This window comes from Gavialis gangeticus, unplaced genomic scaffold (genome assembly GCF_001723915.1).
Source record: "Gavialis gangeticus isolate Ggan-Ray unplaced genomic scaffold, GavGan_comp1, whole genome shotgun sequence".
Classification (NCBI taxonomy): Eukaryota; Metazoa; Chordata; order Crocodylia; family Gavialidae; genus Gavialis; species Gavialis gangeticus.
The window spans coordinates 32,705,911-32,716,184 of record NW_017729031.1 but is presented as its reverse complement, the minus strand read 5'-3'; the positions used below and the strand labels follow the sequence as shown (position 1 = coordinate 32,716,184).

Here is a 10,274-nt window from a genome sequence, read left to right as displayed (position 1 = left end):
AGGGCCTGTCTTCCCCTCACTGGCTTTTGGGGACCCCAGCAGTGCTGTCTGCACTTGTTGAACAGTGTTTATTTTAGGGATTTTCTCAACGTATATGGATCCCAAGGGCTTGAATGGATTTTTTTTCCATTGATGAGCAATTTCCAATGGCCGTGGTTTGCATTCAGTAGTCTGATTCTGTTTGGGCCCTCTGATATCCCCAGACTTCTCCAAGCTCATTTGTAGTGGGCTGATGTCTTCTTATAAACTCAAGGCACCAGGGGAGCTATTAAACATTTACAGGTTTCTTCCCTTCAGTACAAGCCGAGTCCTGAAATCCTCACTCAGTTTTTCACTTTATCCCATCCCATGTAAATCGCTTGTTGTAGTTAACAGAAATTTCCCCATGAAAAACGACGGCAGGATTCAACCTTTCATTTGCAAAGGATACTGGTAGGGGCAGACAGAAGATTGACACTGGAAGCCTTCTTGCCTGAGGTGTCGCTACAGAAAGAGTATCTAAACCTGAAACCTGCGGGATAAGATCTGGATTCAAAACGCTACAAACACATGTGAATCTTTTGGCTGACTTCAGCGGGATTTAAATTTGGCTGGACATGCAGATGCCTCTCCCAGGCACCTCTGAAACAGAGCTCATAAGCAGGACATTCAAAACTGAGGTCTCTTTATTAATCAAGGATTCAGCACTAGGAAAAGGTTTCCCCTGAGCCTTCAGTCCAGGTGCAGCCGCTCCCAGGGCTCCTCCTTGGAAGAGCTCAGCCCCGACCCTGGGTCCTCCTGCTTCTAAGCCAAGATATCTCCCTCCGCTTTCATCCACCACTGGGCTAAAGTGGGAGTCACTGGGAGCATCTACACATTCATTAATGTGTCGTAATTATGGAGCATTGCTAATCACAGGTACTAAATGCACCGTAATTAGTGCTGGCGCACGCTTTTTAAGTGATACTAATGCACAGTAGACAAATTCTACGGTACACTAGCGCGTTAGCATGGTTTTTTCATGCCACACTAATGCGCGGTAGAAGTCGTCCACAGCAGCGGTTCCCAAACTCGGACAGATTGTGCACCACCAATTTAAAATGCCACCTTAAGTACCACCAGCAAATTTTCCAGTCCAACCTTAAGGACCACCAGCACGTTTTTGTCATATAAAATAATGATAATAAATCTGTTAATGCGTGCCACTGACAGGTTGTCTGCGTACCACCGGTGGCACCCGGGCCACAGACTGGGAACCGCTGGTCTAGTGCACTGTTAGCGTCTCGTGTAGACATGCCCCCCGAGCAACACTTGAGATGAAGCCACGTCCCTCGTAGGTTTGCTCTCCCCACTTCTAGTCTGTATTTAACTAATCAGCCTGGCGGCTGTGAAGCTGTTTAGGTTCTGTAACCCAACCTGCCAAAATGGAAAGAAGAGCTAATTTTTAGTTCATTAGGCTCTTGTACGGCAAAGTCCTTGATTCCATCAAAAGTACAGCATGAACTTTCACAGATTAACGAAACATGGAGTGCTTACTAGATGACCCCAAAGGTCCCTTCCTATAATTTATGAATAACAAAAGCAAAATCAACATGTTGCTGAAAAATGCACATGGATGAAATCTTTTCAAGCATCACAGCCAAAATATCTAATAACAGAAGTCCCAGTATCCCTGATAAAGCAAGACGGAGAAAGGCAGTAGAAAAAATAAAGCATTCTTCAACAAAACACTGCCCTGGCAAGTTATCAACTGCACGATCAATAGGTCACCGTCATCTCTAATATTTGCATCTGATCTGAATTGTGGTGTTGCACTTGACTGTCCGACAAGGCTTGGACCAGCTAACACTTCCTTCGTTAAATCTGCCTTCATATAAAATTCACCTTGAATTACAATTCTACATTCAGTGCTGTATATCTCAGCATAACTCTGTCAAACTTTCTGCTGTGCTCACCTGCTGGCTGGGGAGTAGAGCTATTTCAAGATGAAAATGAAAAAATGATGGTTGCAGAAGTCCTAGCAGTATCAAAGAAGGTGGGAAATAATAGAGCTGGGCCTATTCGTTGCCTTGTGTTAGCACCCCATCAATATGCATTATTGGTTTCTTTCACTGCAAAGCAGCCTATTGATCATACAGCTCCTTAATCTTGGATTTTGTTAAGGCTTACACACATGCACACTCTTTTAAGTGTAGTGAGACCCCCCAAAAAACAAAATGGGAATTTTCTTAGCATTTTTTTTAACTGAAACCTTGGGATTCTGATATTTCCAATGTTTGCATTTTGCTTCATATATGTAAATCTTGCAACGAGAGGCTGACGCAGCCAAAACCCTGGAAGACTCACATTATTCAGGTGAGCATTAGCCACTCTATCAGGGGTGCCAAACTTCCAGCCTGCTGGCCACATCTGGCTTGAGGGTCATCTGGCTTGTAGGGATCCTCTCTGGCCAGATGACTGACCTCTAGATCCGAGCAACAGTGCTTCTAGCCGCAGCCGTGCTGGTGCTGCTGCGACCAGCCCCCAAGGAGTCACTGCTGCCCCGCTACTGAATTTCCACTTTCTGCTCACCGTTTGCCATGCAAGTCAGTGGTGAGGCCGTGAGCAGTGCTAGAATTAGCCCCACATACTGGCCTTACAGCCCTGCGGGCTGGATCCAAGAGTCATCGCAGCCCTGCACTCGGGACCTAAAACCACAAGAAGCTACATGGTCTGGATCATTTGAGTTTAACAACACAGCTTTGGGATTATAATGAGGTTTCACTTACTATATGTAGGCAGATACGGTCAACACGAGGCCATGGGGCCTTTTATTTGAGAATCCTGACATCTCTAGCCCATATGTTTTTAAACTTTAAAAAAACAAAACTACCTGTTTTTTTTTAACTAGAGCGAGCAAAACTCTCCAGTCAAAACCAACCTCAGACGGGAGACCTGAGCCAGGAAAATGTCTCTGCTTCTCCCTGCAAAAAATCTGTCGGCGACTCCCAACCACACCATGAATCGCACCCTTTGATGTGCGTGCCCTTAATGCGCACGTGCTCTCTCTCAACTGCGCCAGTACCTAACACACACTGCTGCTGACACACGTGTAGTATTAAGTCCAAGGTTGTTGCCACTACTAGGAGTTTCAATTAAATATGTTTTACATGCAAGAAAAATATAAGGAGGTCATGTTTTACAGAAGGAGTGGTGAGTAGGGGAGCAAAGACATCACTTGCTGTGCAGACTTCACGCCACCTTGAAGTCCATTCAACCTTTTTGCGGGACATCTTCTTGCGTCTGTCTTAACAGAGACCCCTTTCAGCCTAAACTCTTAGTCCTGTTCTTCCTTTGTGTACATCAGCTATTTCCTAGATAATCCCTCCCTTGTCCTTTCCTCCTCCTACCAGGGGTCCCTCCTTTCTGGAAACCACCTTACTTGCCCTGCTTGCACTGCCTCTGCTTGGCTATCCCCCGCTTTAAGGAAAACGCTCTGCACTGGGTAATCCAAAACCTAGTCTAATGCACAGGCAGGCCCTCTATGCAACATCTAGAGAGAAAGCAATACCCTAACAGCTGCGTTGCTTTTACTGCATGCTACCGCAAGCACTGGATCCATCAAAAACCCAGGTCCTTTTCTGATACCTCATTAGCCATCTCTTTGCCCTGTTCAACTATGCTTCACTTCCTTATTATTCCCACTCAGCGCCATCCCTACACACATTCACATTTCATTATGCATTTGCCTAATCGATCGGGATTATTCTGGAAACACCTGCCTTTCTAAAGCTTAACCCCCCACCCACCCACTATTTTGGTCTCACCTTCAAGCATCTTCTAGAGCTGTGGAAATAATTATGAAAATAGTCAGATAGAGCCCTGCACGGACTCACGTCCTGCACGTTTGCGAGAAATTCCCACTTTTATTCCCATCCCTCTGCTTGCTGGCCAGGCCAGTCCTGCAAAACCTTTACTCACACAAGCGGGCCTTACTTGCCTGAGCAGCCCTCTTGATTTGACCAGGATCACTCCCACACTCGACAGGATGACCCATGGGTTAGGAGTTTTCTGGATGAGGTCCCCCTGTCCTCTACAGGTCTCAATAATTTATTATCTACCCCCTATTTTGAGCGTAGAGAACAATCCATCCTGGGAAGCTCAGTGGCAAAGCTTTCTGGAAACCCAGATATGTCTGTTGCTCCTCTCCTATCTAGATCAATATTTATTTAATTTGAAAAAGGAATCCAATTTGTGTGACATGATTTACTTTCCACAAATCCATGCCGACTCCTATTAGTATGCTGCAGCCTTATTAAGCTGCATGCAACTGTATCGTTAAACTGCCAGGAAATACATTTTTGAGGCTGCCTTTAGAAGCAGACAGCAGGAAACTCTGAGCTGAGGCCGGCAGTGCCCTGAAAAGAGGCGCTCAGTGCTGGCGAGGGCCAAGACCACAGCTGCCGGCAGGGTCTGCAAAGAGTCAGGCTCCTTCTTGACGTTCATCTTTAAAAACATCAGGATGGGAGTTGTCCTTTTCCAACTCCCTGGTGCCCCACTATTATCCTTCATGTTTGCATTGGGATAATGGCCAAAAGCCTCCATGAGGACTGGGGTCTTCTTGTGCCAAACGCCGCGAGAATATGGAGGCAGAAATGGTCCCACACAACTAACAGCCTATGCGCCCTAACCCTGCGCTGGGCTTCAAGCAGAGTCCGGGGGGCTTGACATGGGAGCTGCTGGTACATCTGCCCGCACGGTGCATAATGCAGGGTTGTGGCTTAAATAGGGCAGACAGATGAGCAGGAGTAGGCACGTGCAAGCAACAGGTCCGTGATAGTTAGCTATCTTGGGGCAACCATAAGAGGGTTTGCTTAACCCCCCAAACCATGTTCCCTTCCCCAGTGCCTGAAAAGCAACCAGCTTCCAGCATGACGACCCCCAACCCTCCCCCCCCAGCCATCAGCTCTCCTGGCCCATAACGTATAGATCGCCCGGGGACGCCCCCTCTTCACCTGCAAGGCTCATTTGCCAACTGTTTCAGTGCAGTCTCCAGCACCTTAACCCCCACCCTTGCTGGGGCCATGGCTAACGATGCATCAGAGATGCCAAGAGAGCTGGGGACTGTCACCCTCGCTTCCTTGAGAGACCTGAATGCCAGACTCTCCTCCCTTTGCACACACCGAGTAGTCTCGCCAATCCCAGCGCAGCTGCCTGCACAGTGAAGTGCTGCCCAACGTAAGGGGGGAAGAATTGGGCCCTTCACTTTGCTGCCCTGCAAAGGGCCCCAGCAGCTCCTTCCTCTGGTCCAGTCCCCGGGTGCATTGAAAGCCTTTCATGTTGCTTTCCCGCTCCTCCAGTTCTGCGCATCAGACCCTAACAGTGCCTGTGAGCGCTGCTCATCCCGGTTCCTCCGAGGACAGGTGTATACGGCTAACACACATGCACATATCTGCTCAATTTACACCGGGGGATGAAAACAGAGGTGCGCGGCCACTTCCAAGCTGCCGGCACGTCAAGCCGCCTACCTTGAACTCCATGGGGGTGTACTTCTCGTTCTTGGGGGTCGTGTTGCCTTTGTAATGGAGATGGTTGGGAGTGGTCGGGTGGATAACAGTCGACTCCTGGGACTGCCTCTGACAGCGCTGACAGTACACGTAGATCACAAACGTCAGGAGACTAGAGCCAAAAAAGCAGGAGACCCCAGTGGCAATCAAATGGATGAGACTAAAACCTGCAAAGGAAATGACAAGCGATGCTATTTTTAAGGAACAGCCTTTCTCCCTTGCCTGACAAGACCACAGGTGCACATCACAGCTATGACATCTCAGGCTCAACATTAATAAGCTGTTGAATCCGGAGTCTTGCGTTTTAACATTGGCTGACATAATCTCCTCGCAAAAACCGGCCTCCCCAGCGCATGAAGTTTAATGGGTTCATACACTGCTTTTTTCCCCCTGTCTTTCCTCTCTCTCCATCTATTGGTATTGAAGCCAAACATTATGTTAAGCTGACAGCAAAAGAAATAAGGCATTCCCACAATACATAATGGGCTCCAAAGCACACGTGTGTCATGGAAATCAGGGAGTAGAAAAACCGAGCGTCTCTCTAAGGGTAGAAGAAAAAAAAAAGTCTTCTGTGTTGGCTACTCAGAAATACTGAAGGGGGGAAATGGGGTAGGTAGGGGCACAACTTCTCCTCTCCTGGCTTGTAACTGCTCTGGGTGCTCAACATTGTTTTCAGGGGGCTCAAAGGGTGCATTTGCACTGAATTGCTCTGTACTAGTCCCGAGCACCGCTCACAGACCTGCGAGTAGGTCTGTTGGACAGGTGAAGGGCATGGGAAAAATGACAGAGAAGAAAGGGGCAGGGAGAAAAAACCAGCAGGAAGAGAGCTGTCCCAAATCCTGTCGAACCACATTTCCGCACAAGTTGCGAAGCCGGAGCTCGCCCCGGCGAGGCAGCGTGAAAGCCATCTGGAGGGAGCTCTGGCGCTCCAAACCCTTCCAAAGCCGTGTGCTACCTCCTGGAAAGAGGTAATGGGAAGCTGCCAGGGAAAGCAGCAGGCACTGCGTGGCAGGTGGCTGCGGAGGCGAAACGAGGAAGCCAAATAATAAATACTAGGCGAGAGTCATTCGTCATCCCTGCTTCACCCCAGAAAGCCCTTTGCTGCCAGGGTGTAATCACACCACCCACTGCTCTCCACCTTCGCCAACAGGAGCAGCGGTGCCCGAAGAGCGACTCGAGTCGAGAGCGTCATCCGCGCCGGCCGGCGTAGGCGTGGATCCCGAAGGAGACTTGCGCAGTGCTTGGTTGTAACCCTGTCCCGTCCTCCTCTTCAGCTGCAGGCACTTTTCCAGTCTGGCTTCTGCTTTATGACTTTCCAAAAGGAGAACGGTACGGGATACGGCCGCTGTCAGGAAGCATCGCACCCCGGCATGCTCACCCCGGAGGTCCACTAGTGATGCTTGCAGACAGAATATTTAGGTAGCCCCAAAAATACAAAGGATTTCTTTGCAGCTTCACACCACGCATGGAGAAAGCGAAGGGATTGCTTCTTCGGCGGTGCTGAATGGTGCTCTTCCTTGCTCTTCCTTGCCCACCAACAACCAGAGACATCTTCCTTTTGGGCCAACATGCTTGTCGCATAGCTTTCCAAGCAGTAATTTTATTGCTCTCCTCTACCATTTATAGAAAAAAGTCTACTGTGTTTAATAGGAGCGAAACCAATAGAGTTGTACAAAAACTTAACAGGTTTCAATCAAACTTGCACCGAGACAGATACAGAATTTAGTGGACTGATAATCTGCGGTTATTTTTTAACCACCCTATAAAAGTCTGTTGGAAGAGTGTAATTTTCTGTTATATTTTAGAGGAAAAACAGGCCAAACTTTTATAATTTCCTATTCAATTTTACAGGACTTTTCCAAGGAATAGTTCCCTCCTAAAAAACCTACTGTTGCCTAACTCCTACAGCTCATCACTACTTCATGACAGCAGAAACAAAGTGAATTCACTTCTGCGTCCACACCATGCAGCTGCGTCCGCATCATAAGAAATCCAATTACGGTTGCACTAAGAGGTGCAGCACAGTCTCTTTTCCATTTAACTCTGGTCCTTGAAAGAGCTATGTCATTTTTCAGGTGTGTTTTAACAGCCCCCCAGGGGACAGGAGACATTATTTTATCTGCAACTCATTATATCCTATAGGGGGCCTTCCAGGCACATTGGTTTTTATAACATAGGTTGCTTCACTTTCTGAAATGCAACACAAGGAGCTTCTATCGATTAGTTTTCTTGCCAGATATTGTAAAAAGCAATATATAATATTAGCCACAGTAAAATGTAGATTGCAACAGCAAATAAAATTGCAATGCAATGGAAAAGGAGAGCAGTGGGAAATGTCGATAGCAATGCACAACTTGGGATTGTGATGTTAATAAGCAACATTGAAGTTGGAGCAGACACCTTGTGTCATACGAGGCAGCAAGTGTGGTGCAAAAAGCCAGTCTTTCCATTAGCAGAGCTGAAGTCCCACTTCCATTATTTCCTTGAAAACCAAGAAGCTCTATATCAAATCCACTGATGGCTGGTTTGCCCTTTTTGTCATCATCATCCTTGTAAGGAGAGCTGCTTTGGAGGCAGTCAGTAGCTGCACTTTGTCTTGGGTGCCCGAGCAGGGACGGCGGGTGATCGGGCTTTCAGGATCCTGGTGGAAAGGCACAAGAGCCCCGCGGTGCGACCCCGCTCCTGTGATGACTTCAAATAGACAGAGGGAGGCACTAATCCCTTTTTCTAAATGGCTTCGTGCATCTAGGCTTTGCCGGGCAGCGGGGAGGAAGTTAATCGCCAGCTCTTCCAAATGCTTTTGTGAAGGAAAAACCCGGGCTGGAAGGAAAGAGACCCTAGGAAAGACAACTATCGACGCTTGTCTAACCTTGTTTGCAGTGGGGAGGAGGCTTCGTTCGCCGAAATCTTTATAGTCCCTTATGCACGCCGTCTCCGAGCAGTTGGAGGCTTATCGTTTGCAAACCAAGGGCTACCCTATCATTTCCCCAGAGCAGGCAGAGCGAGACGGGCTGCTAACTGATGATTTCCGACCACCCACCCCAAAACCAGAAATAAGTAAGTGTCTTGAAGCTGACAACAGGTAAAAGCGGTACGTTCTCCCAGTGTGACTCCGACAACGGGGCTCTGCTGGCATGGCATGAAGGGCTACCAAGCGGTGTAGATGAACGGTTTGGTTGATGTTGCCATGTGAAGTTATAAAAAAAAAAAATAGCCAGGTGGAGATAAAAATAAGACTCAACGTTAGCTGTACTCTACCTCCACAGGTCGTGCTCTCATCGATGCTCGAAGCTGGCAGGATCACTAAACAAAGAGAAAGCAGGTGGAGGAAGCTGTCATTTTGCGATCAACTAAAGTGCGCTAGCTAAGTAACTAAAGTCTCTGCTCTGTGCCCGAGAGGCCAGTTTGTGGCCGAGTGAGGGTCTCCCCAAGTCGAGAGGTCAGCACAGCAGAGACTGAGCAAAACCACTTCAGCCCATTGCATCCCACCTCCCCCCAGCCCCAGGAGCCCGAGCAGGGCCAGGCTCCTCATCAGCTGAGCCAAACAGGGCTCAAAGTCCCAATGCAAATTAAGCAGCACCATTACTGTAATGCAGATTACACAGCTTTCTAGGAAAGCCGGGCTCTGCCAACTGGTTCAGACACGCTGTGCTACCCGTGACAAGGGAGCATTTCAAAGGTGTCCATCGGAGTGGGACGCATTTGCTTTAACGGGCATCCAAGCCAAAGCTGTGGAAATCTTGGCCTCTCTTGCCATCCGTACCCGAGAAGCGGGTTACTCCTAGGAGGACTGCCCTGCCCTCGTTCCCCTGGTGCTCACCGGGGATTTCGTTGTACAGGCAGTCCTGGTATTGTGTGCTGTTCCCAACACACTGGGAAGACTCGGGGTCATGAATCTCACAGTAGCGGCTGCGATACTGGACCCCGTCTTCATTGCACAGGCTCCACTCGGACCAGTCGGACCACCCGCCTTAAACCAGACGAGACTTGCATCAGGAATAATGCATATACACCACCACCACCCCGGGAGATGCCACCGTGAGCCAAACCTCTTCAATGCACAGGGGTCCTGGACGTTGGGCTTGATCTCCAGCAAGGACTTCCCTGAGGTGGACTGGATTCCTCCAGCATTATTGCTGCCAACCTAAGCGCCAAACTCCCCCAGGGGAGCACCACTGACTCAAGGAGGGATCACTGTGTAGGGTCGAGTTGGCTTACAGGCTCCTATAGCAGACCCAAGCCTCCAGCAGCCGAGAGGTTTTACGCCGTCATGGCTACCCTAATCTGCCCAAATGGCTGTAGGGGCACTGCAGGCCACCCATATGCATTACAGGGGCCCTTAAAAGTGGGGGTATACACCACCTGCATACATTACAGGGGTCCCAGCTCATGGCCAACCTACAACGTGACTGGAGGCAGTGGAGCAAACGGGGCTGGGGAACCCTTTTCTCTGCCAGGCTTGCTGCACGCCCCTCGGCCCTGCCGCTGACGGGTGATATGGCAAAAGGAAGGCCGCCCCGTTCAGCAGCCACACGGTCTGGTGCTCCCGAGACTCCTTCTGTTTGTCTTGCAAAACATCTCCGCTCACAACTGCTCTGCTTTTTCAATTACTCTCAATGGATCAGTGGCTAACGAGGTTTTGCCTGGCCAGCGCTACAGCACCAGGGCATGCTCCAGTGAGCAAGTTAAGAGAAAGGTGATGCATTTACAAAAGAGTATCAAAATGCTTACAACAGTTATATGTATGTT

General features: G+C 48.9%; 1 protein-coding gene across 2 annotated transcripts in view; it reads right to left on the bottom strand.

Moving 5' to 3' along the window:
* SEMA5B (semaphorin 5B) overlaps positions 1–10,274 on the bottom strand; it is a 310,450-nt gene that overhangs the window by 30,784 nt on the left and 269,392 nt on the right. For both annotated transcript variants that reach the window (XM_019522582.1, XM_019522583.1), the window contains exons 19-21: positions 9,346–9,495; positions 8,784–8,828; positions 5,487–5,692 (exon numbers count right to left, since the gene is read on the bottom strand). In XM_019522582.1, coding sequence (XP_019378127.1) covers positions 5,487–5,692; positions 8,784–8,828; positions 9,346–9,495 — 401 coding nt within the window. The remainder of the gene's footprint in view (positions 1–5,486; positions 5,693–8,783; positions 8,829–9,345; positions 9,496–10,274) is intronic.